Here is a 27,548-nt window from a genome sequence, read left to right as displayed (position 1 = left end):
ACCACCAAAGTGTTTCTTTCATTAAATACCTCTAGTGCTACTTCCATCTATTCTGGGCTTGGATGTTTTAGCCCCAAGAAGAGAGACAAATCTTAACATCCCTCATAAGCATGATGCTGCTTCTCAGTGTAGCTTGCAAGGCATGAAACCTGTAAGGGGGAAGCAGGAAACTAACGCAGCCTGGCTTTGTGCTGTTGACATAAATTTCAAGGACTTTTTTCCTCATTTGGCCTTGCTTTTCTCATGAGGGAAACCTTTTCACCAGTTATTGCTGCAGTGAATGCAGAAGTGATGGGGATTTGCCTGTGTCTCCTCTTTCACCCTGCCCATTTTCTGCTGGTCCAAGATCTGTGCTGCTGTGGAGGCTTGTTTCCCTGCCAAAGGAGGTGCTTCTACAGCCCGAGGATGGTGTGCCAAATTCCAGTTTGATTCTAAAAAAATGTGTACACCACTAAGATAAAACTGTTCATATTAAAGGTCACCTTGTTTGGAAGAAGGGTATAAACATTTGTATAAGGCTAGACAAATTCAAATGAGAATATAAACATACATTTTTAACACATGGGTGACTTAACTGCTGGAAGAACTTGCCAAGAGAAGTAGTTTCTCCAGCTGTCAGTATCTTAAAGGAATAGCTTTCTGAAAAATAGTTTCAGTGAGAAGTGAGTGTTTGGGCTCTACAGAGAAGTAGCAGAATCCCAGGAGCCTTGTGGCACAGATTGAGATGCAACGTGGGGTGAAGTGTTCCTTCAGAGTCTTCCCTCCCTCTCCTGATGTGTTAACATTAACACACATGACATATTCTCTTACTGTGGTTTTGAGGCTGGGGGGTGCTTTTGTGAGGAAGCGTTGGAGGTGTGGCTGGGGCTGTGTGCAGGGGCTGCCTTGCTTCTCAGGAGATGCTGGGGAAGGAGGGTGGCTGGGAAGAGAGAAGACAACACGTGCATCTAGGGCACAGATACTACTGCCCGATGACTATTGCCCTAAAGCATCCAGTTTGGGATGTGTAGGTGCTGAGAGTGGACTTCATGTGGGAGAAGGCATTCTGGATCTATTAAGGTAAGTAGTTGCCTTATTGTAGTGGATAAATCAGGTGTTTAGTGATGAGGAGGAACCAGGGCGAGGGCTGTGACAACTGTCCCAGGGAATCTGATTTGGAATTTGCATTACAGAGCACCCTTGTACATCTCCTGTCTTCTCACCAACAACAGACTGCAGAGTTTGAGAGAGCCTAATTTCAGCTCCTGAGATGAAGATTAGGAGGTCTCTTGTTAAATGAATGTTATGACAAAGATTCATTTGGCAGAATGAACTATTCCTTTTCTTTGATGTGGGCAACAATTTAATGATGTAAAGTTTTTATTTTTAGTGTGTGTCAAAACTCACATATTGCTATCAATGTAAGATTTAAATTTTGAGTGACTGCGATGAAAAAAACCTGTCCTTTTGTTAATTGGCTCATCTTTGGTAGTGTGCTAATTGCCTGAGACTGCAATATGTCAGAAAAATATTTTTACAGGGAGCAGTCAGAGAAGTATCTTCTACAGGGCTTATGTGCTTAAAACCACTCTGTGGATGCTTATTTGGGTTTTGTATATACCTAAAGCTGCATTTGTTAATCAAGTTTATTTCTAAGAGAAGCTGGAGGAAAGGCAAATTCCTACAATTATAACTCAGCAGCATTTGGGTCATATAACCATCAAACACAGTTTGGAACAAAACCAAGATGTGAACTCTTGTATGGCAAAGTCCTGGTATCTCTCAGGTCCTTCCTAATTTTCTGGGGAAGGTATCCTGCTGGGAGAGTACTGGAACTCCAGAACTATGTCTTAGTTCCTCTATGGTCAAATTAACCCGATTCTGAGATCGCAATATTCAGCCCTTAAAATAGCTTTTCTGCAGTCTCTTTTCTGTACAGATAATAAAAACTGTAAGGCATTCACCTTACAGCAGAGTCAAGGAGTACAGCTTCACCTGCACAGACGCAGCCAGCTGTAGTGACAAGGCAACTTGCTAATGGAAAAGCAAACAAGTGTATGTACCATACTGCTCTGCCCTTTCCTGGCTTAAAAGATGTCTCAGACAGAAGTCTGTCTGTAGTTGGCGAAGTATATAGCCAGTGTACACCTTGTCTGTGTTGACTGTTCACTAACAGCAAACCACGTCAAAACTAGTTTTATATGTGTCAGAACTGTAACTTGTGAGAGCAAAAGAATTACATCCTTTTGTCCTTATTTTCCAAGTAGCTTCAAAGTTTTTGAGTCACATCCTGCATGGAACCTATTTCAGAGTTAGGAAATGCAATTCTGTTCGCTTTACAACTAAAGCCCTCTGTTACATTGCTGAAAGAGACATTATCAGGTGTTCTTAGGCGAAACACAGCAATTTCTCTAGAGGATCAAGTAGAAAATGACAAAGCAGGTGATTGTTTTTACCACTATTAAGTAAAAAAAATAAATTATGTGTACTTTACTATGCATATTCACGTTTTTGAGGTTTTCTATCATTGCCAGCTACTACTATACAGTATATAAATTGCAGTATCTATTGCAAGGGGGGGTGTCTAAATAATTTCCAAAGTATTTCTGAAACACTGATATTGACTTACTTTTGATCCCGCTTGAAAGCACGAGCCCAAAAGAACTGGAAGATAGTCCTGTTGGAAAGGTTAAAAGAAAATTGAGTAATTTGTTCTGAATCCTATGCATAGCAGTTCTTTAGGCATTATGTATTTATTAACAAATGCACCTCTCGTCTTGAAAAGTATCGTAGAACAGAAGGTGAATTTTAAGTGTTTTCTAATGCAGTGAATAATCTTGTAATCACTCCTTAAAACAAGAAGCTCAACTCAGGGAAGTAAAACATTTTCCTGAGAAGATACAGGTGTTTAAGCCGCCCTGCTCTTCTTGACGAACAGAATCAAGAACAAAAGTTTAATTGATTACTCTCATGTGGTTTCCACTCTTCCCTCTCCTCTAGCACTTGCTCTGTGATCACGTGTGTGCTTTGCTTCCAAAATGTTTATAGAAGGAGATGACTACATCCCTGGTAACCCTTTTCATAGAATAAATCATGAAGCCGACTGCATGCCCGTGCTGTGTGCTGTGTTGCAGGGGAGGTGCTTGTTGCCCTGGACAGAATAGTTTCCAGCAGTGGAAAGCTGCCTTTTACGAGACCTGTTTGAGGGGGAGATTTTGCCTTACGCCTCCCAGCTCCTTAGGAAACAAAAAGCCAACCCTTCGTTCATGCCGGGCTCCAAATTCAGCTAACTTGCGTTTTCTGGGTGTGGCGGCAAAATTTCCTAAATCATTGGTGTCTCTGGTGTTGAGTATGGACCTGTAAGTGGCCCAGAGCCAAGCTAGCAACTTGAAGTGCAGCGTTAATGCAAGTTAGATGATACATTGATAATAGAGGTCAAAGCAGTTTTCTGTTTTTGTGATAGATCTGTCTAGTCTTCCCTGAAAATACAGGCCCTCCCAAATTTTCAGTTGAAATGGACACTCTGAGGTCCTAGCTGAACTGTCATCAATGTCCAGTATATTAGTGTTACAGTAGTTTTATTTATCAGTTTATCTTCTCAGTGGAAATTCAGTGCTTTGAAGGCTTTTGCAAACAGATTCCACCTCCTGGTAGGTGAAATTACTGCCTTCCCTGCTGTAATTTTGTTTTCAGTCCACTATTCAGTCTTGAGTAAGCAACCTTTTCTTTAGAAAAACAACTGTTCTTTTATTTAGTGCTTTAAAAAAATACTGTAAAAGGAGATTGTTTCTGCAGAGATACCAGGCTGCATCCAATACCGGGAGTTCAGGCAAGGTCAGAATTTTAATTAGAAAGTGATGAAATGTTCTCAGAAGTACAAAGTCTGGGCCTTTTTATGTCAGTTGCTGACTTGCATGATAACAAATGTAGGTGAACATCGGTCTTATCTATTGTGCGTCTGTTCTAGATTTCCTTTCGATATCACAGTGCTGACTGCAAGACATTTTCAGCCCTGCAAAGGGAGCAATAATGGTATTACAGGGCTGAGGAGAAACACTGTCGTGTAAATGAAGTTTGACATCTTCAGATTTAGTAAAACTCTTGGCAAGTGTTTCTGAGGAAATTTTGAGTTTGCTGGTGTTCTAGGGGGAGGTGAAGTAGCTTTGGATCCTGCACTTTGGGCTGCTAGTAGTACAAAATTGTCTTTGTAGTTAAACAATTCAAACCTCTGCAGTTTTGATGATTTGTTTTTAAAGTTTTTCAAATATTTATATCATGATATTATGAATCCACTGACAAATAGGCACTTAAATATTTGGAAAAGCTTTCACTGCCATTACAGAATTACAGGACATGTGGGTATGTGTGTACCTTGGGTGATTTTGAGCTGGAGCTTGTTACGGCGCCTCCAGGTGTTGAGTTGTCGGGTCACACGGTTTCAGTGGGTGCATCCTTTCCATGGGCACGTCCACCTCTCCACCAGGAGCCGGTGGGCATTCAGGTGCTCTTTGCTCCTTTATGGAATGTGCTGATCTCCAATTCCTCTGCCTTTGTGGTAGTTTGTAAATACTGGTGCACTCTGTTTTTGCTTTGGCCCCAGAGACTGTGGTTGGAAACAGTCCAACCTTGTCCTTGGTGCTTCATCCCATGGATGTCAGAGGTGTGTTAAAAGAGAAGGTGGGATGGTGCCACTGCAGCAGCACAGGATGGGAACAGCCATCACATCTGCATGGGCAGCTCTGGTTGGCCTTCCCAGGCGATGCGTGGCCATACTGCGTACACTGAGCAGGTATGAATGTTGCTGTTCAAACTCTTCTGTTTCTAAAACTGACAAAGCTCTCTTGATAAAACGTTCCCTGTTCCCACTGGATCTCTGCAGAAGGAGCATATAAACTGACTGACGATACTGTTCTCGGGCACAAAAGATAATTGTAAGTATTGTTATTGTTGGATGGTAGTCTTTTTTTCTGGTTTGGTGTTTGGTTTTTTTAATTGAGAAAATCTTAGTTTCTGTGTTTTCCATTTATTGGTTATTTTGGTCAGAACTTCAGTTTGAGCAGTATACATGAAGCAATTTCTTTTTGTGTGCCTAAATATATGTATGTATATGTTTGTGTGTATACATTTGCATGTATAAACAGTTATTGATAGGTCTTGGATTTAGAAAATTACTTGTATTCCTAAACTATGGTGGGTTTTAAGGCACAGGCTGAAGAAAGATTGTTTAGAAACTCTGAGAGTTCCCTGATCGATTGGAGATGCCAAACAACAAAAAGTGGTGTAGCTTGGGTGTTATGGCCCCTATATGGTCACTGTATGGGGTTCCTAATTAAATTCAGTTTTTAGTCAAAATTAGTATTGAATATCATCTTGAAACACTGTTTTTAAACAAAATCATACTTCTCATTAGTGTGTTAGTATTATCAAACTGAATGCCAACTAATGGCTTAGTGTTCTTGTCAGGAAGATGTCAAAAATAGGGTAGGGTTTCATGGTGAAGGTTCATAAACCACATTGAAACCTATTGAGTTGTCAGAAGAGACATCCTGTTACTATGAGCACGTGTTGTTTTCAGGGTCAATTAACAGATGATGGTCTTTGTATGTCAATTAAAAGATGAAGGTCCTTGGAGCTGTGTAGATCAGGGATGTGTGCAGGCACTGGGAGCTGGCATTTACTCGTCCTAGTCCTAGTAGTACAGGGACAGATAAGGAATGAATTACATGTTGAGGGGTATAATTGGAGAGGGCGGGTATCTCTTCCTTTTTTAAATAATTAATATGTGAAACCCTTAGTGTCGTATTTAAGGCTCAGGATAGAAGGGAGAATATTTTTCAAATGATTAACTGAAAAAGATCAGAGCTTACAAACTGTCTTGTGTCTGTGAGATTTCAGCAGCGCTAATAGCCATTTGATGAAATATAAACTTGGTGATTTCGTGCTTTTGCCAAATTACTATGGAAGTGTTGACAAAACAGCTGGGGAAATAATTCGTTACATTTTTCTGAAGTCACTCATGAGATTCTTTTCTTTTTAAATTTAACTGCGTGGCTTTTGGCTTTATATATATATATTTATTTATTTATTTATTTTTCTTTTACGGTAATCTGGGTTTGCTGTACGTTAAGGTTTTGAAGACTGGTTTAAAGCTGATAATCAATGGGAAAATGTGTAACAAACCTATATAATTTGCAAATTAGGGGTTGCTCAGAACTGCTCTGGAGATGCTCCTTGTAGTGAGGGCCACTAAATGGAAATATAAGACAACATCTTGATACTTAACTTGTTTTTTCAGAGTTATAAAGAGCTGTTCATTGTGAGAGTAGAAAAGCATTTTTCCTCTGCTTGCTGTAGAAGCCAATTTTGCTTGACCTGGGGGTGGTAACTTAAGAGGGTTGAAGGCAACAAGCAGAGTTTTGTCTGGGGCAGCGAAGGGGCTGTTTTGTCTGGCACTGGGAGGTTCTGGAGCAGAGTGTGAGGCGCGAAGGTCTGTGGGGCTCTGCTCAGGCACAAGGAGAGAGGAAACACCAGCAGAAGGTACCTTGTGTCTGGGTACACTGTGAAGGACCTAGGTGGGCTGCATGTAGTTGCACTGTGGATTTTTTGTTTGTTTATTTGTTTTCCTCTTGTACTATTAAGTTGCATTGCAAGGGCCAGTTCTTTTCTTTCTTTCTTTCTTTTTTTTTTTTTTTTTTTTCAAAGTGAAATGTGAGATGCAAGGCTTCTTCTTGGTAGAGATGAAACCTGCAGGGATTCTTGCCTGTGGCTGAAATGAAAAGGACCTCTGAATGTTGAACCCTATCAAGTATTTTTATGTTAGTGATACCAGTTCTGGAGGAAGAGGGGCTATATAAGAGGTGGAGACAGTTACAGTGATCTGAGCCCCATCTCACCTGTGTGTTGTGTAGGGAGTGTGTTGGGGAGAAAAGCTCCAAGAGTAGAAGGCCCTGGTGCAACTTTTAAGGGGGTCTGGCAGGCAGCACTGCAGCATAGTGACATACAATGTGACTTGCAGAAGACTATGGTAGAGATCTGCCATGACCCTGATAAGTGTAGAAAGCATCATCTTTTAAGTAATCTCAATTGCTGTTAAAAAATCAGGTCCATTTGTTCAAACTCTAAGCTTGAAATCTTGCTAATTTGTATTTATGTATGTCAAGCTGTGAAGCTTATTCTTTGTTCTTTGCTTTCTTTCAAAATTCATGCAGAAATGAATAAAAGACCCCTGTGTGATAAAGTCTTTTAATAAAATTCATTTTGAGCAGCAGCATGCAAATGGGGTCACCTCTCTGCTTGCTGGCAGCGTGGGGATTTGTGTTACCTCCTGCCATTTACATTTCCCACATCCCAAATCTTTAAGATGAGAGCAGCTGGCGTAATCTGGTGTGCTTCAACAAAAGCAGAATAACTGCAAAAGCCTGTATGGGCTCAGCCTGCACTTCCCTCTGGCCTCAAATTTAATGTAGGACCATTCACTGGGCTTTAAAAAATCTTCTGATGAATAAATTCTGGCAGCAAGGAGGTAAATCCAGGCTCTCTCAGCAACCCCCCTATCTGTATGTCAGGCTGCAGAGCTCTGTACCACCCCATACGGTCAAAGCCATCGATCCCTATTAGCCACTCTGGGGCACAGCATCAAGACATTTCCTTTCGAAGTACCCATCTGCAGTGGCGCTGTAGTTGGCGTATGGTGTATACTCATTTAATTTTCCCAGTTCATTGCAGATTGGGGTATCTTTGTGGTGAAACCATCATCTTGGGTGGCTTGACGTTCTGGGAATGCAGGATTCGTGTTGGTACACGCTGGGCTGAATACAGGATATAATGGGGTTATCGGGCATGTACAGGGGTGGTAGGTAAAATCCAGATGGCTAAAAAAAAAAAGAAAATCAAAAGGCTGAGCTTTCTAAGGGAGCTGTTGCGGGGACGGGGGGAGGGTGAGTGGACATGGTGTGGGGCTTCTGCCCCTGCCCTGTGCCAAAGGCTGAGTAGGAACAGCGTGAGCTGGCGCTGGAGCAGCTGGATAAGAGGGCAAAAATAAAAGGAGTAAGTCCATTGCCAGCTTTTAAAGCCAGAAGGGCAGAGGATTGCTATGTGTGTTGAGCAAAAAGTATTGAGCCCTGCCCTTTCCCAGATACTGGACGTGCTGCAGCCATGGCTCTCCCGGGACAGAAATAGCACTGTGAGAGTCGCTCCATCAGTCTCTGTCCTTTTTCCCAAATCTCACCCCCCCTTTTTTTTCCATCACTTCCCAGGTCTTTGCCACCACCTCCCTTGCTGTCTCCTGCCACTTGTGGAGTTTTTTTCCTCCCTTGCAGGAAATGCCTGGCTTCCATGGCAGAGGAAAAAGTAGTGCTGGTCCTGGCCTGGGAAAGCCTGACCTAAATTTTCCAAGTTATAAACTTAATACGCGGTTTTGAATTGGAGCAGGGAGACTTAACGCATGTCTGAGCATGGTGACACTGGAGACAGCAGAGCTGTGCTGTTGGAACCAGCACAAGGTGTGAGATGGGGAGAGGATGGAGTGGGACATGGCAGCAGGTTTTTGCAGAGAGCATGGATTGAGAGCTGACAACATCTGTAGTTTCTAACCCGCTGAGCACTCCGGGCACCACTTAAGCTAAATATTTCCTAGCATTTTGAAGGAGGGATGTCTCAGACACATCAGTTTGCTGCACCAGAGGAAACTCTCAATCTCCTTGTGCTCTCAGTAGCACTGAGGAGTGTGCAATTGCTCTGGACAAAAAATGATTGTCGTTAATTGGTGAAAGCCACTGATTTGTGTGAAATGACTCAAAATGTCATCCTTCATCCTGTGCTTTAGCTGATAAACTTCAGTGTTGAAATAAACTCCCTTTATGGCTTACAAAAGCTCTGCCCCTAGAAGCTATGGCGCAGTTGGGGCAGCTGCTCTGGCATTCCCCGGATAGTTTCTGAGTGATTTCAGGCTCTTTCGGCTTTCAAGACTACTTGCGGGTTTTTTGTCAGTACATTTTAAAATGGCTGCTTTGTCTCATAAGCATCGCATCAAATAGCAAGAGGGAGATTTTTAAAGGCTGTCACTGTCAAACTCAGCAATATTTTCCAAAGAGGACTTGATGCAAATTTTAGTTTCTGTCTGACAAACCCGAGAGAGCACAGGCTGAAAGTGGGTTTTATAACTCCTGCTGTTAAGTGTCGCAGTATTAGTGTTTCCTGGCATTTAGAAACAAGTTTAAGAACAATTAATCAGAAGAACTTGCTCAACATAGCCTCCAGTGATAGTGAGGGAGTATTTTCTTGACTGAGCGTGTTGCCTACAATTTCAGGAGGGGTGGGTGGGGGTGTGTGTGCACATGTGGTTTTGGAAAATACCCTGGGCTTGGTATCTTATAATGATCATCCCTCACTCCCAACAGAGATTAAAAGAAACTGCAATGATTTGGCAGCTTTCTGAAAACAACTTTCAAGTTTGGTCCCCCAAATTAGACCACTTCTATGTTTTAGTAGAGTTACTTGGTCTCCTGATGTTTTCTCTGTTCTATAATGGATAGTATAATATATAATATATCTATAAGGTATTCTTCTCTTTTAGAGAAGAAACAAAAGAACCAGTTAATCTCCAGGAATTTTTCAGACCAGGGTAATCCAGGTCTGTAGACAGGTCATTTCCATTAAGTTTTTGGCTCCAATGGACTCCTCCAAAGTATTAGATTTCACAGCAAATGTCGGACTTGAGTCTCAGAAGAACCCTGGTATCTTCTGCTAAGGTAAGTATTAATACTGGAGCTGCTGTAACAGCAGAAAAGTTTATCAGTACAAAAATCTTATGAGCAGATTACAAAGATCATACTGCTATTGACTTCAGATAAATGTATGTAAATGGAGATTTTTTTTTTCTTTATCTTTGGGTTGTTCCTTCAGTTGCAGCTCAGCTCACCCCAGCAGCAGCGGATGTAACTGAGTCATCAGAGACTACAGGGCCCTCCGTAGGCACAGGGTAAATTCCAAGCCCTTGTAATAGGAAGGGAAGAAAAAATCAAGCAAAACTTTTTGCTTTGCTCTCTTGTTTTGTCGTCAGTCAGTGCTGGTAGCAGCTCAGACTAAGATGAGACTTCCAGCTGTGTCTTCTCTGGAAGCAGAAATACAGTGTCTTGCTCTGAGCTGCAGAAAATACACCACCTCTTAAATTTAAAGTCTTAAAAGTATTAGAAAGACACTAATTAGTATTAATGTTCTAATTTTTTAATTTTCTAATACTAAAAAGTATTAGAAAGACACACTGGCCCTCATTCAAGGAAGATTTGAATGGAGTAAGTTTCCTGTAAGCCATCCTTGCACAACAGCTCACTGGAGCTTTAGCTTGGAGCTGTCTTGTGTCATTAGATAAAGCCAGATGTCCCTCACCAGTTGCATCGTCTGATGCTGGTTACAGGAAGGGCTGTGTGGTGTTCACAGCCTTGGGGAAGTCTTCCTTTGGACTGAGCAAACTGGTGCACCTACTTTTTGTTTCTTAATACAGGGGAAGATCCTGATTATATATATATATATATTTTTTTTATTTTTTTTTATTTTTTTTTTTTCTTGGTTAGATGTGTAAGAAAATAACATGCAAGCAGTAGGGCTGCCATGCGGGAACCACGAAGGCTCCCCTTCCTGTTGCGCGGGAAGTGGCATGGTAAATGTAAATGAGTAGTTTGATATCCTCAGGATGTTTACCCCGGTTTGTTTGGCGTGTTTCTGTTAATTAATATCTTGCCGTTAATTACTGCTGATTTGGTAGGATTTCAGTTCAATTCCAGGATGTACACGGATGCTACTTAAACATAACACAAAATAATAATGCTAGGTCGTGTAGGGCTGCTTTTGTGTGAAGTGCTCTTCGATTTACCTGTCCCACCTCACCTGAAATATCCTCTGCCTTAGTGGTTTTATTCCTGTGTTTTATCTCAGTTTTCCAGGAGCACATGTGGACCCCTTGGTGTAGCTGGTGGTTCCCTAGATGTGCCCACCTAGTCCAAGAACTGTACTCAAAATTGATGCATAACCGAAAAAATACGAGTTGTCAGTGACTTTTCTGATAACGTTGCCCCTCACGACAGGCAATATTGCCCTCTACTGGTTAATTACAGTTTAAAGGATCCATATTTTCCCCTTTTGTACAGCAGCACTTTGCTATGAGAAATTGTTTTTCAGACCAAGGATCTTATAATATTGCTTGGAGCAGGAGGCAGGTTTTGGTCCTAATGCAGCTTTTTAGGATGCTACAGCTCGCGTTTGATTTATTTTTCTGTCGAAACTGCTTTTCATTTGGGAGAACCTGGTGCACCAGGAAACAAAACTTTAATTATTGTTTTTAAATGTTGCTAGTAATGCTGAATCCTCATTTTAAGAATTAGCCCTTAGAAATGTAACTTCTCCAAACTGGTTTTACAAGTGAAATAACTGCAAGGTTTTTAATTATTATTTGCATTAGTAGAATAAGACCTTTTGCTTAACACTGTAATCTGGATGCAGATTCCAGCAGCCCCCAGTAATTGCCCCCTTCCCTGTCCCAGCTAGGGCAGCTGCACGATGAGCTGAATCCAGGCACTGAGCTGGGTTAAAAATAAGCTCGCAGGAAGAGTGTTATTTTTAACCTGGATCAGTCCTCTGCTTGGGTTCATGGCGTGGCTGCCCAGGCTCTCACGTGGGTGTGCTGGCTTGGAGGCGTGGGAGACAGCAAGAAGGAGCCGTGGGGGGAACCAAGGGCTGTTTAAAGCCAGAGCACCCCTGAAAGTTGCTTCTCAAGTGGGTATTTCAGCACTGAACTTGGCTATGGACTTCCCCTCCATACAACTAGTCTTCCTCAAAGCCTTTTCCAGGAAAAACATCACCACTGACAAAGCTCCAGCAATGTTTAAGCACTTTTTTTTTAGTGATGCCCCGCGTGTCTGACCTTTCTCAGACTAAATTTTTTTCAAGTCTGGTATTTGTGCAATTGGTACAGCTAGCTTTATTGAGTCTGGCTGGAATGTTTCAAATATGTTTAAATATGTAGAACAAGAGAAAATAGTTGATGCAAATGACACTTTAGTTTTGTTTTGCAAGGTGTATTAAAGATAGATGATCAGAAATTTAGAGGAGCATACCATGCATAGCACCATAGATAACTCAATATTTGAATCACAGTCAATGTGATGTTATGGCATTATCTAATTTGTGGGGCCATCGTGCTCTCCTGTAACTCATAAAGGGGAAAAAGTTTAGACAATTCTTTGCTGTCTACTTTTTGAACTAGAACTTGTCTTTACTTTGGGGGAGATGGAAAACTGGATGACTCTGTTGAGTGATCGAGATGGATTTAATCCTTTCAGTACTTAATAGGGGCTTATAAGAAAGATGGAGACAAACTTTTTAGTAGGGCCTGTAGCGATAGGACAAGGGATAGTGGTTTTAAACTAAAAGAGGGTAGATTCAGATTAGATATAAGGAGGAAATTTTTTAGGATAAGGGTGGTGAAACATGGGAACAGATTGCCCAGAGAGGTGGTAGACGCCCCTTCCCTGGAAACATTCAAGGTCAGGTTGGATGGGGCTCTGCGCAACCTGATCTCGTTGAAGATGTCCCTGCTCATTGCAGGGGATTTGGACTAGATTACCTTGAAAGGTGCCATCCAATTTAAACCATTCTATGATTTTATTATTTAGCTGCAAAATGTGCTGCCTGTGTAGTGGTGGGGGGCAGCTCTTCATCCCCCCAGGGTTTTGCCATGAGGTAAAGGACAGATGGGGAGCCCAGAAATAGGAAACACATTTATTTTCCTGCAGGAAAACCAGGTAATTTTGTAGTCTAGTCAAAGTAAATAAAATATTTGACTTCAGTTGCCACTGTGTTATGTTTTGTGGCATGCAGATGCAGCCACTCTGGTGTGCTGATCCTTTCACCCCAAACAGCAGAGTAATGGTGATGGCGGCTTAAGAATTTTCTTGCAGTGTAACACAGGTCAGGTCAGCTTAGCAAAAATGCTAATTACAGATCCTTGATGACACGAAGTTAAGCAGCTTACAAGGAAAGACTGAAGACAAATTCCAAAGGGATGTGGGTTCCCTGAGTCCAATACCAAGGAATTGTGCTCTAGGTTTTAGCATAGATTGCCACTTCTTTTGGGGCAAGCAGTGGGTTTCAACAAGCTTGCAAAAGCCCCTTCGCCATTTGTATCTCAGTGGACAGTCTCTAAGCGTTTCATACTGATTCCCACCCTCAGCCACATGCCCCTTCCTTGCGCTTCAGCCACGGCTGCGTTGCACGGGTTAATTCCAAGCAGGAGCAGCTTGGTCCTGCATCTCAGACTGGTGCTGTCAGAGCAGGCAGCGGGCAGGCAGTGTGCTGGCAGCACCAAGCAGAGACAGGGCTCTCTTGGGTTCATTGGGCTGGTGCAGCACCTTCAGCTTTGTGATGGTGCAGTGCAAGGTCCAGCTTTGGGGGTTAGTTTTGGATCAGTTTTGAAGGAAAGAGAAATACGCGTTACAGGAATTGTTTGTTTGTGTGGTGGTTTCTTTTTTTTTTTTTTTTTTTTTTTTTTTTTTTTTTTGGGACAGTCCTTGCTCTGGGCCATTTGCAAAGAGCTGCAGGTGGAGGACAAACCAGGCAAAGCCTTGGAGAAGGTGTATTGCAACTTTTCATACACAAAAAGTGGCATAGTTGTAAGGACTTGTCCCAAAACTCACAGGAGGTGTGTAGCAGGTACCGTCATCTTCCAGAGTCAGAGCCATGCTCATACTGTCAAAAGCTGAAAGCTAAAACCTGCTCTGGCGAGCAGCTCTCACAAGATTTGACAAAGCAGGACAAAGCTCTCCTGCCTCTTCTCTAGATTGCAGTTGGTTTAATTGGAAAGTTTGGAGTATGGAATGTCTTTCACATTTTTATATTTTAAGTTGGACGCAAGCAGTGAGTGCTTGCTGGAAGATCTTTCTGTGACTCCATTAGGTGCTCAGTGTTATGGGGCTTGTGGCACATCTCAGCTCCCAGAGCAAGGGAGCTTTGCAGGAGTATTCAGTGCAAGCAGCAGATCAAGGAAGCATCAGGGTGCAAGAGGGTCAGCACGCAACGATGCTGCGGGTACATCACCAGGGAGGAGCAGGATTATTTTGAATTCTTCCAGTGTTAAACTGCTCCTTTCACACCAGCTGAATTGGTCTGAAGGTGTTGAGATTGATCTCTATCGTAGTTAGAGTTATTTATTGAGGTGTATGTAGAGCAGCTGGTTGGTTTAATACTTAACTGCATTGTTAGTGTAGCTGGTCAGGGTGTCTCTGTGATGCACACACACACACACACACACACACACATCCTCACAGATCTTCGAGAATGGTCTCAGCACATATGTCATTCCTGCATCTGCTTACCAAAATAAAATTTGAACATGCATCAAGTGAGACTTTGCACATCAAAAAGCCATGTGGTTAGTGTTACCATGAGAGGGATCTCCTATTTCTGGTGCACTATAATTTGTTAGGAAGTGAACTATCTTGCCTGGTTTTTGTATGTGCAACTGGTGTTCATGGGTTTCCCTATGTTTGGTTTTTTTTTTTTTTTTTTTTGTTTTTTTTTTTTTTTTAACTGCTGGCATTTTATAGGCTACATCTTCATAGACCTGGTATCATCAGACAGATACATGCTTCAGTGCTGTTTGTATGGTGTGTAAAATCCTGTAGCATCTTATGGGAAATGCCAGCAATTCTGCCTCTGGCATTTTCTGAGCTTTTCCTTGCCCACAGCCTCTTGTATGGGGCACAGCGCTTCAGCTATGAGGGGAAAAAAGCCATCCTGCCAGCCCTCTCCTACGGTAAGGAGAACGGCACATCCAGAGTTTTACATTGGTATGATGCAGACAAGCAGTGTCTAAATGCAGAAATCCATGGTGTTATCATCACTTGTGGTTTTGTCTTGTTTGCTTATGCCTTTGGAAGAGCCGGAGACTCAAGGGTAAAAAAGCGTGAGTGTTGAGGGGCGGGGAATGGGCATTTAATCTCCTGGGAAAAAGGGTCCTCTGCATGATTTCCATGCACATCAGGTGCTCAAATGCATGGTGAGGTGATGTGAGGCACGTCTTGGGGAGTTCCCTTCTCCTGTGAGACCTTGGGTGCTGCACTGTACTGTGAGATGACTTTTTAAACATACTTTGCCTCCTTTTCCTCATGCCCTCAGAAGCATCACCCAATGTATGATTACAAGGTAAAGACGATGCAACCTGTTTTGTTTGAAAGTGTCGGTGGTTTGGTGCACACAATGAAGTGGGTATTACTGCTCTTGTTCCTTACTGCATACGTGGTGCTTTTTCCATCTTCAAAGCATTTTCCAGCCATGAACTAAGAGCACATGCATTAGCTGAGAGCACACACCCCTCCCTAAGCAGCTGATGCTGGGCACATCCCAGGAAAAACTTCCAGAATGTGACACACCACTTTTGATGCAAATAAAATGACGCTGTATTTCATCAGGTCTATTAAAAGTACTTAAGTAATTGAATTAATGAAACTTTAAAAAGCCTTTAAGAGACAAATGTGGTACACACCTTTCTTCTCACTCCCCCCCCTTATTTTCCTTGTTGAATGTATTTGGCTTTTTTATTTGTTATCTTACTGTTTGATTTTTGATGTGTGGTTTTGCTGTTTTCTTGTTTTTTTGTTATTTCTTTGTTACGGTAGCTGATTTCTCTACTTTGCAGCATTGGTACTATTACAATTTCTGCAGCAAAGGAAAGTGTTATCTGCAAAACAGCATGAGTATGACTGAAGTACCTCATCTTTCATATTAATTCTTGCAAACGCTTCCACTGTGTTCATTTGCCTTTGCTGTGCTTGTGTGCTTTATCTTCCAGACTGTGCTTAACTCTTACATCTTCAACCCAATTTCCCTCCTTCATGTGGTCCTTCACATGTCTCTGCCATCCTTCTAGCTGTGGATGTCCAACATCCAGCCCCTCTGAACCCACGTTAGCTTTGTTTTTCTCCCACCATTCCTGTAGTCAGCTTGGGTATTTCTTCCTCCTTTCCCTACAGATTTTCCTTGAGCAGGGCTAAGCCTTCTCAGGCCAGGTGAGGTGGGATGAGACAACATGCCATCCAGGGCCATGTGCTCAGCTCACTCGTACTGCCTTTTGGGAAAAAGGAAACAGTGGCCCCACAGCTGTCATATCTAGCTGAAATTTTTGGGTGGCTTCAGTGTGGTGAGAGGCCGTTGATGGAGCTTTCTGCTCCAGACACTCCCTATTTGGCAGATAGACAGGATTATGTGTGAGCTAACCACAGCCAAGGCAGTACTTTTGTGACACCCAATTTCCAGCCCAGTTTTGAGTTTTTTTCAGTCTAAGCTTAAACATTTTGGGTGCAGCTCACTTTTCTTTCACTCTTTGCTTTTTCAGGTGAGGCAGATGAAGAAGCCTTTGCTGAGGAGTGCAGACGGAGAGGACAACATGCCCTGCCTTTCCAGCCGACCAACCCTCGCCTGCTGAAGTCTCACAAGCCTGCCAGTTCCCCCAGATATACCTATCATTATAATAGTGATGAGGTGGAAGAACAAGATAGAAGCCGGGTTACAAGCAGCTTGGAGACCCCTTTTTATTTATCAGGTGTGCACAAGCATGTTGATGAGAAATGTGCAGAAAAGGATCCATCAGCTAGTAAAAATCCCAAACCAAAAAGCCAAGCAAGAGGTTGTTGCTGTGTGTTGACTTAATGTTAGCTCCCTGGTAGATAATAAATGGCAGCTTGTGTGCCTTCATCCTGTATTAGCTCTGCTCTTCAATTTAGTCTAGATTCATAAATGCCCTGGGATATTCAAGGATCCAGGGCAAATATTGTTATGCTGCTGAAGTGCCTGTGCTCTTTGTTCTTAAAAGTGAAGGCCTCTTAGAGATTAACTAATCACAATACTTTGCACATTCATTTACTTAAATTATGCTTGGCTTCCTTGTCAAAGAAGAGGTTCAAGCAGCTTCATACTATTTCTGGAAACTGCAATTTTAGGCTCCTAAATCCTAATAGAGAAGTCTGAGACTGTTCAGATGAATATGGAAGTGCAGCAACTGTCCCAGTTATTTTTGGAAATAATTAGTCCTTTGATATATTTCCTGTCTGTAATGTTTTGGCAATATAGTCCAGAGGCTATCTTGGACAACAAAGTCCTCATAACTACTTGATTTAATTTGAACCTGTGGTCAAAGATCATCCAAGACTGACAGGACAGGTTTTTCTGAAACGTGAAGATGTCTTTCTACTTGGATGCCCAGACCAAGGGCCCTTTTCAGTAGTGCTGAATTAGGTGAAGTTCTGAGAAGTGTGAACATGCAAGGTGCCTCAGGGTAAACATAGTGTATGAAAAATATGTACTGTACCCCAAAACACGTACTCACGTACTCCCAGTGCTATACCAACTTCTGCTGCGTTTATGAGCCTTTAAATCTAACACTGTTGTCTGTAGGGAAAACCTAAAAATATCGTGTGGGATGACAGTTTGAAAAAATGGAAACATTCAGATAAATGTCTTCTTGATCAGTTAGTTGCTGGAAGTTTTGTGTCTTTAAGAATGGATAAGTTGAATCTTTTCTTAAAAAAAAAAAAAAAAAAAAAAAGTTTAAAATTTCTCTACAGAAGCCTGAATGTAACCTCTGGGCTGATGTCCTGAAATCACCTATGCAAGGGTTACAGGTTTTGTCTCCTATGTCTGTAACTGGCAAAACAAAACCCTGGCTCTGCATTTGGAGTTCTTGAGGTTCTCTGTAATCATAATAATACTTTGTAGTGGTTTCCAGAGAGCATATGAGTTTGACACGCACCTTGCAATTTTTGGAGCAATTTTTAAGATTGTTTAGGACTTTTTGCTGTGAATCTACTTATGCTCCAAGACGCACAAGTTTTCAATTAAAATGAATTTCCAGAAGTATTAGTGCAATCACAAAATCCTCTCTTCTACCAGTAGATTGTGAGTTGCCATAAAAGATTCAGGGTGAAAACTTGATTGCAGGAACACTTAAGATTTTACTGTTGCTTTAAATATTTTTGCGTACTGTTCCTCTGATGGACAGGGCTGCTGAAGAACTGGTCGAGTCGGTCATAAAAACCTACGTGAGTGTCTTAATCCCTCCCTGGGAAGCGTGCACGAGCCCTGGCCAATAACGCCATTGTCCTTCATGGGTGTTCACCTCTGCCAACAGCCCTGGCCCAGCAAGCAGGCTTCGCCAGTGCAGCTCTGTAATTATATAGACCACTTACATGCTCCCACTTGGCTTCTCATTGATCACTGCAACAGCTGCCGTGCTTACACGGGCCAGCGTTGGGAAAGAATAGCATCTTTTTCTGCCTTGGTCCAAAGCCCACTTGATTTGGTGGAAAATAGTTAAGGTCACTGGCCTCAAACCGGGCACTGTTCCACCTTGAATCAGACATGTTTGCTACTGCTGGCGTGTGGCCCTTGGCAGCAAGACTGCACGGCAGTTTTAGACATTGTCCCAGTTAGAGCACCTCAAGCAAATCCTCAGGTGTTAATGATTCACCTGCAGTGAAGTGGCTTTCTTTTCGTACTGCTAAGGGTGGGAATGTTTTAATTTTAAAGTCTGTAGCAAACTAAAATGAAGGAAAAGGAGATAGGTTTCGTCTTGACTACGTGGTGGGAATCCCTCTGGATGTGGCCATCTCTCCCTAGCACCCAAGGAGAAAGGCTGGCCAACTCATTTAGACTGGCAAGCAGTATCAGAGGTGAGATGAATCCTCTCAGTAGTCAGGATTTCCAGGCATTACAGTGAGTAATTAATAAAAAATTTAGAGTTTAATTTGATTCTCCGTCAAACATTGACACTTCTAATCACTCTGAGTTTCATACTATTCCTGATTTTGTAATGGCCTTTTAGAATAAAACTTCACGTCTTGTGCTCTGAAGTGATTGCATATCTCAAACAGTTCTCTAGCTCCAAACAAGTAACTTTTAAATAAGAATTCCGATACTGTAAGTAATGTGCTCCCCGATCATATGATGTATGGCTGACTGGTGGTATCCAGGCTGTGTCAAAGTGGTATTAATGCCAGCAGAGACCTGGGGGTTGCAGCCGTTAATGGTAGATGTGTAGTGGTAAACTACCCCTAAAAACCTACTTCTCTGGATTTGAGAGTGCTGACCTTTATCTAACAAGAATGATTGAAATGTTTAATTGTTAAAATATTGGAAAGTACATGATACAAAAGATTATTTTTTGGAAGATAATATTGCAAGGTTTGCTCTTCTTTTTGAAGGAAATAGCTCGCATTAACCTAAATCTTACAACATTAATAATTCATTTTTGCTGCATTTTCATCCGCTGGCATCCCTGAAGAGTAAGCCACTTTAAAAGAACTAGCTTAACTAATCTTGTCCTTCTGTGGCATGGACTCCTCTGCTGGAAAGTTGAGCTGTTTGTACTTTATTTCATCTTTAATGCAGTCTCTGTTCTTTTTACCGAGAGATGATTTCCTGAATTACACTTTAGTAAAATTGATATGCTTGGTTGTCTGAACTAAGTAGTTTATAATTCCCTCGCATACTTGTATTTGGGCATGTAATGGAATGAGAAAGGAAAGCAAAGCCACTGTTTTCTGTGGAAATCTAATACGCAAGGAATGCTGGAGGTGCAAAGATGGGAGGGAGTTCACTCTCCCTTTGCTTCACATCCCCTGGCTGTAACTGCATGTGAGTGGGATGGGGTAACAGCCACACTCTTCTGCAGGCTGAGGGTGGGAAGATTGGCTGGTGGATTTGGAGGCTGGCTGGTTGTTCCCTGGCTTAGCCAGAGCTGCCTTCACGCATGGTTTTTTGGCTGCTAGTACGAGAGAGCATCCCGTTACCCGTTGGCTTCCTTTAGAAGGTGGCTGTGTTGCACGTGGAAGGGCCTCCAAGGCTGCACAGCCTTGCAAGCTTTTGCTTGCCGTGTGGGAGTAGAACCTTGGACTCTCTTCAGTAATGGTGTTACCTTAATTAATAGCAGCAAGCAGGTTGTATCTGGCTTGGTATGTTCTTGTAGCAATTCTAGGCAGAATTGGTAATGAAAATAGTACAGTGAGCAAGCATGAAGGAGGGCCCCAGTAAGTTGCTAAAGCTTTTCAGTCCCCTAAAACATCAAAGTTGGAATTACATCACTGGGTTGGCCAGTGAAACTGGAAAACTCGCCCCTTGGATTTAACAGTGCAGATAATTAAATAGTGGAGCAGCATACCTAGATGGGGTGGGATGTTTTGTCACCTCAGGTCTTTATGTAAAGGCGGGTTCTCTCTCTGCAGTGCTCGGTGGTATGGGCAGGAGCGTGGATGCAGTGAATTAGTAGGTCAAATCGTGGTGTGTGTTGGGCAGTGACTTGGGCTGAAAGGAGGGAATGTGAAAGTGTAGTGTAAAGCTGTAATTGCAAATTGAGTCACATGCATGAAATTATTCCAAAGCTGTGATCTGGAGTGAATTTTTGTAATGGTATATGCAAGTGTGGTCAGTCTAAAATAACAGGTGGTGGCTGCAACTCAGAACTAAGCTAGCTACCTTTGAGGTAGCAATTTATTGTTTTGACTAGAGAGATACTTCTAAGAGCAGAAAATTAGAAAGCGCGCTACAGAACCCAACTTGCACATGCCCTATTAAAGCTCTCCCTCCATGTTGGAGCCATGACTGCTTTCATGGTCTGAAGGAGGGCAAAAGAATGGCTGCAGTCTTAGCAAAAAGTTAGTAGTTCTTGAAAACTCTTTTCTCTGGGACTTCAACAGAAAGCATGAATCCCTCCCACTCCCAACCTCAGTGCTTCAGAGCCTTAAAGTGGAAGCAGGCCCCTCCAAAGTCTTCACCTTTGCAGAAGATCCATAAAAATCAGGCCATGACCTTTATTACTGGCTGATGTAGGTCGAGAAGCAGCAATGCTGCACATTAATCATCAGTCATGACTGAACACCGTGTTTCCTTCTGCTGACTCCTGTGCTCTTCTGTGCTGACAGAAGGAAGGTGAAGCAGACCTGTGGCTGCTCTCTGCAGCCTGGTAGAACAGACAGATGTCAGGCAAGGCAGGAAGAAGTAGGATACCACAAATGGGCTGGGTAGGAGTGTTTTCCCCAGGACGCTTGTCCCTTTGGATCGATCACTCAATATGCACACCTCCCTTTCAGCTGCTGCCCAAGAATGTGATGAGTTTCATAGTCAGCGACTGAACAAACCTGTGCCTTTGGGAGGTGCAGAAGGCAGAGAAGTAGAAAGCCAGAAGGAAAGTGAATCTGGGACACAGCAAAGAGGCTTCCCAATTTGTTTTGGTCCCTGCTGTCTGGTTGAGTGAATTGCGCCTAAGTGTTGTTGGAAGTTAGTTTCAGCTTTCAGCAGCTTTATGAAAGCTGGAATAGCTTCTGTGTTCTTTATGTTTCGTTTGGAAGTAGAAGGGGACGAAATGGGAAGAACGGGTCAGCAGATGATTGTTTCAGACAAAAATTATTCAGGTTGTAAACCAGGTGTAATTCCAAATGGTGTGGATTCTTGCTTCGTCCATTTCTGCTTCTGGCAGCTGACAAAAGCAAGAACATACCAAGTTAGGGTGATAGCTATCTGCATTTGAGTGAATCTGTTTTTCAAATGTCAAAGCTTGGGGAAACTCTCAGCAACCTATTCTCCCTCCATCCTGTAAAGCATTTCTAGAGCTTAGGCGGCTAACAATTGCTTTTATGGGTGGAAATTTGCAAAGCCCTTCCAGAACTGTTTGGCTGCAGCCAGTTCAGCCAGGCACTAACTATGGAAAGTTTCTATGACTGCTTTGTGATGCTGCCGACACACCAGGACACAGGTTCCCTGCAAATGAATCAAATAGTAATGGGGTTGCTGCTTTCTAATTCGGATTTTGTCCTCTTGTAACTTTGGGGCTAGTCTTGTAACCAAAGCAGCTAAAATATGTTTTTAATTAGTGCTGGTTGAAGTATTCGAGTGAAATCAGCACCAAAGAGTTACATCTTTAGTGTGCAATTTTAATTTTTGATTAGGAGCTGCTTCACTTGTTTGGATCAGGTTTTTGGCTGTTATCACCCAGCACAGCATCACTGGAGCTAACAGACTGGCAAAGTTTGACCTGTCTTTTTTTCTTAGCTGGAGGTAGAAAAGGAAATGGTCAAGAGTGAAATTATTTATCACAGCAGGCTTGAAACAGAAAAAGACCTGGCAGTTTTCTCTTGAGGAATACTCTGTATTTGTGTGTTATCTCCTGCTTTGGCCAATCTGTGTTTCTGTGTGTCAGTGATAACACTTGAAGGATTTCCACTTTTCTCCCTTATCATTCCAGAGGCTGGTAGGAGACCATGTTGTCAAATGCCTAAATATCTTCATACCACATTAGTTTAACATTTGAGTTGTTTTATTTATAAGACAATGAATTACATCACATTCATTCCAAGTAATAATTTACATTGATGCATAGTATTTTTAAGGAAGAGTTGCTAGAATTGCTTTCAAAACATTTGAAGAAAATGGACTATCACAAAAAAACCACCCCAAAAAGTATTATGTTCTAAAATAGCCGTATCAAATGCACTCATGTCTGAATATGGAAGCCTTTCAGAAATACCGACAGTGTTTTGAGAATGAAAAATGAGAAAATTATGAAGCTAATAACCTGTTAGGGTTTAATGATCTTTTCCCAAATATCTGTGTTAATGATTCATAGTTATTACACAAACTGGTTCTGATGAGTTGATATGATGCTGCTTTTGCCTCCAGTAAAGGGAAGAATCCTTTGAATAACACCCCTCGAATGACTGATTCTCGAGAGTCAGCACGTCTCTTCCGCCTTCATTGGCCTCTGTGGGAAAGCAAAGAGATGCTCGAGCCCTTCTGGGATGTGTGCCTTACAGCAGTAAATTAAATGCCAAGGGATCCAATTTTTGACAATGTATAGGTTACCGAGCAGCTGACATTGAAGTAAACTTCATGGATGGAGTTAGGAGATGTTCATGCAGTGTTCACAGGGACAGCATAGCTCATGAGAGTGGCAGGGTACGGGGAAAACATAACGTCATCTCCAATTCTGCAAAGCACTGCCAGTTTTTCCTCCTCCTTGAACAATAAAACTGGTTTCCACTCTAACTTTGCACAGGCTAATCACTTATGGCAGAATTTCTAAATAAATATCCTGCTTCTTGACTCAGATGATTGCAAAAGATGAAGTCATGCTGTTGATACAGCGTAGGAGCTAAAATGATAACCTAGGAACAGTTTCCCTTTGCTGCAAGGGAGTGTATTTCCTCTAATGCTCAAGCTTCTGATAATGTCTTGAGTGATTTTGGCCCACAGACTATCTCGTGGTTCTCCCTAGGTCTTAAACTTGAACCAAAGAACTGCAGTTCTGCTGTGGGCACAACCCTAATTGCGCTTGGGAGGAGCTCCAGTCAGGAGCAGACTTCAGCCACAGCATGACTTCATACTCCTCTGACCTCCCACTGCTTCCTTTCCCCATCTTAATTTTGCTATTGGTGTTAAACTGGTGGAGAATCAGGTGTAGTGGTGACATGGCTTCCTTAGGGTCATCTCTGCCTCCCTGCCACCAGAATGAGGGAAAGAAAGACATTTCCAGATGGGCAGAGCTGTGCCTTTCCTTGGCCATTCCTCTGGCTCCCAGCCCTGTCTCTCAGCTGGCTTGCAGGGGCTCCTGGGCTCCCTGCTGGCCCCATTCACTGGGCTGTGCTGATTCCCACTGGCAGAGCAGCACTGAACTAAAAGGTCACTCCAGCTATCTCAAAGCATCACAGCATGATTATTTGAGGGAAATGTTTGCTAGCTTTGAGTGCAGATTTATAAATGCACTTGGGTAGAGGTGGTGTTGGTTTTGCACAGTTCACTGTCCATGCAAGTCTGCTAGCAAGTTGTGTTTTACTGCAAGTTTGGAGGAAAGGGTGTGAATGCACAGCAAGAACTTTTTCACCTATCTTTGTGGGGGAAAAAAAGCATTGGGATGATGATGACATGGCTGGAAGCTTGTGCCTACGGAATCTGTAGCAAATATTTCTTGCTTGAACTTAGTGTTTCCATGCACTATTGGAGCTACAGTAGAATATAACCTATGGTGCATGGTTAAACATGAGCAGGCTGATGACCTGCATAAAAAATGCGTATTGGTAAATACTGAGCATCTTCTTATTCACTCAGGATTCTTGGCATTCCCTAGTCTTAAAATGGAAATGCAAATATCGTGGTAACTGACTACTGTGAGAAGGAAATGCCAGTACTTAAATAGTTCCTGCTGTATAAGTCTTATTTATTGCTTCTGTTTTGAAAATTATTCTGGTTTTGCATGTGCTCTAATTTTGAAGCTTTTCCTGAATGGCTTTGAAGTCTTTTGAAAGTTCTCCAGATCTTTTCAGACTTCAGAGATTGTTAGTGTTTTCTTTCTATCCTATGTAAGGGATATAGTAGAACTGGGGATATAGTAGAAATGATAATTTTAAAAAAACCACATTAGAACACCAGACTTTTTCTTTAAGATTCCTTAAACCATTCAGAGAACATGTGCTTTTGCTAGAGGGAAAAGTCCATGAATGCTGTGACTAGTGTTTTACGAGCCGTGTTTCCTCAGGATACAAAGAAGGCAGCAAGAGGAGGAAGCAGAAGCAGAGAGAGGAACAGAAGAAGAAGAAGTCAACCAAAGGGAGTTACTAAAATGGACTTCTCTGCTTTGCCAATACCTTTATAATAATGACAACTTAATGTTACATTTGAGCACACCTCTTTTGTGTATATTTTTTTGATTGTTCTCACTGCTAGCAAGGAAGTGACTCATGTTTAAAACTGTACTAAAATTGCACTATGTTATTCTATTTAATTTCATGGAGTGGCTTTCTTGCCAGTCAGGTTAGGGAATTCAAACGTGGCTGATCTCGGTTAGAAGTGTGTTATTTTTGACGAATGGAAAGCGTTACAGAATTTCTTACCTCTTCGTTCCCGGGGACTAAAATGACTCTAGTCTAGTGTTTTTTTATTTGTCTTGTACGATATAATGGGTTGTGCAAATGCCTGTTTTGGTCACTCTGGCATCATCATCAGGCCTGTTGAAGGAAGAGTCCTATTCACTCATGTCACTGGGAATGGGATTGAGACATGAGCTCTTATAGGGTAATTTATGCAAGCTTAATAAGTGACTTTGATGGTGGTTTTGTTGTTTTTTTTTTTTTAAAATTTTGTTTTCCCCCAAGCTGGGCAGCAAAGGTTTGTCCTTGCTATAAAATGTTCCTTCATTTTAAATTGTATCATGAAGTTATATCCTCTGATTTTAAGAAACTTAGTGTAATGATGGTCTCCTGTAAGCACTCCTACTGATTTCCTTAAGCATAGTTGACTCCCTATGAATCATTTAGTGAAATCATTCCTTATTTTAAAAGTTTATTTTCAGAACCTAGAGACAAATGATCTAAGTGCTACTTTAAAACCACTCTTTGTTTCTGCTGAGTAGGTTTTAGATAACAAACATTTTTTTCAGCATCCGCATAAGATTTTATCCAGTTGTTTCTGCAAAGAACTTACACCTTTATGTACAATAGCTTTTTGCATTGGTTTTACTGCAGGACTAATTTTTTTTTTTTTAGCTTGAAGAGATGTCTTCAATTTAAAAGAAATACATATTTTCTAGCTATATTACTTCCTTGCTTCCCATGCTTGACCCATGTGCATGACACATTGCTTCTTTTAACCTTTTAGTTTGTACAGAGCCCTTCCGTTGCCTTAAGCATTTACCTGCATGTTTCTTGTCAGTGTGTTGCCTCCTCTTTTTAACCTCCAGGTAGGAGTTAGCAGCTTATGGTTTTGTTTTGTTTCTTTTATCTTCCTCTTGCCAATATGTTGTTGATGTAACAGACTTAAACCTGGCAATATTGAAAGTCCACAGTTCCTGGAGAAACTCACTCATCCTAACGTTTAAAAAATGTAGGAATGCACATAATGGTGTAAGGAAGAAGCTAAACAGAAAAATCAAGTCTGCATTCTAGCATGGTTTGATATAACAAATTCTGGTGTCTCTGGTGTCTGAATGGTTTAGCTTCGAATGCTCATGTTACCCAGTATAACCCTATGCAAACATATAGCCATACATGAACTCTGTTAGGGTATTTTAATTATGTTTAATATGAAATAAGACTGAGTACTGGGTTTCTGTCACTTAAGTACCACTTTTTTTTGTTTTGTGCAGTGTTACTAATATTTAAAAATAAAGCAAATTCTTCTTTATTCTTTGTCCTCTTGCACTGTAATGTAGACTACACCTGATACCAGTTCATGTTTAGTTTCAATTAAAGTTTAGGCTGTAAGCTCAATGGGGAGAATGCACACTTACAGAACACTCACAAGCATACCAAGTTATTCCTTTTTCTGAATCCATGAGCAAGTCGATACAGTCCCTGTGTCAAATGGCTGATACTGGAAAATGAAGGGTTTTTCTGGCTGGAAAGATCACTGTAAGGATCATCCTGGATAATACACAACACTTTGAATTGCATCCTATTTAGTACACTTTCCATAGTCTGGAACAAGCCCTCTCCCCAGTACATTTGCCAGTTTTAAGCTATTAGTGCTCCCTATTTGTTCGGAAAATGGTGCATGCTTTGGAAACACAGGAGAGGTGACACCAGCATCGGGCTCGTCTCCCCCGGGCTGTCCCTGTGCTGTGAGCAGCCTCACGTCATAGGACAGAGTGGGTCTGGATCAGGAATGTACCTTGAAGAGTTGGACCAAACCAGTATTTGGTACATATATATCTTCTTGACTCTGATCCCTGTGTTAGGCTTGAAGGAGGAGGACAGAGCATTAATTAGGAGACCGGGAGGTAGGCTCTCAATCAGTTCGGAAGCCTGTCTCACCAAGGACATCTATCCACTGGGAAGGTGCTGGTGTGCTTGCAGCTGGACTCCTACGCCCTGTGCCTCCTGCAGGGAGAAACTCCTGGGAAACACCGAGTCCCCAGAGGAGGGAATGATGGGCACAATCTTTCCTATAACTACCTAGAATCTGCCCAACCTTGCTCAGGAATTAAGAAATTCAGGCCCATGGCCACTGAGCTTAAGTTCTTCTTTCCCAGCCTGATTATTTCTGGATTTTAACTGAAGAGTAACTGCCTAACTGAGCACCGTGAAGCAAGGTTGTCATCTTGGGTGTAGCGCTGTGCTCACATGGCTGTGCCACTTGCAGGGCAGCCTGGACATGGTGCCGTGTCTGCCACGTATGTATGAGCAGGCACATATGTGAGGTCTCGTATCCCAGTGCATCCATCTGACAGAGGTGAAGGCCGCATGATGATATGGTTACTTAAAGTATGTGTTGGGGCAGGAAAAATGCAGGTGGGTGTGAGACAGCACAACTGGCTGTGGATAAACGTATTGTGAAAGTTGGGAAAAGATTTCTGACCATCCTACAGCACTTCTGTGGAAGAGCTGGGGACAGAAACAGAGCTAGTTTAAATAGTCCTGATGTAATTTCAAAAATGTATTTAGAAATGATTCTTTACAGAGCAGATACCTGGGCTCAAAGACCCAACGTGTTTTCAATGCCCTTAGTATCCCACGAGAAAATTAAATTATTAGGGTACAGAA

At 42.0% G+C, this 27,548-nt stretch overlaps 1 protein-coding gene across 3 annotated transcripts in view; it reads left to right on the top strand.

The window, feature by feature from the left end:
- Positions 1 to 26,191, top strand: part of DNAJB6 (DnaJ heat shock protein family (Hsp40) member B6) — a 54,846-nt gene extending 28,655 nt beyond the window's left edge. Inside the window, exons 8-9 of one of the 3 annotated variants that reach the window (XM_026841719.1) lie at positions 16,364 to 16,570; positions 24,548 to 26,191. In XM_026841719.1, the coding sequence (XP_026697520.1) occupies positions 16,364 to 16,570; positions 24,548 to 24,630 (290 nt within the window). In that variant the 3' untranslated portion in view covers positions 24,631 to 26,191. Of the gene's footprint in view, positions 1 to 15,147; positions 15,175 to 16,363; positions 22,459 to 24,547 lie in introns of those variants that run through there. The other 2 variants (XM_026841718.1, XM_026841720.1) reach the window with 2 other exon arrangements.
- The last annotated feature ends 1,357 nt before the right edge of the window (positions 26,192 to 27,548 follow it).

This window comes from Athene cunicularia, assembly GCF_003259725.1.
Source record: "Athene cunicularia isolate RWA chromosome 2 unlocalized genomic scaffold, athCun1 chr2_part1, whole genome shotgun sequence".
NCBI classification, from domain to species: Eukaryota; Metazoa; Chordata; class Aves; order Strigiformes; family Strigidae; genus Athene; species Athene cunicularia.
Note: the sequence above shows the minus strand (reverse complement) of the source record. Positions and strands in the feature narration are given on the sequence as shown.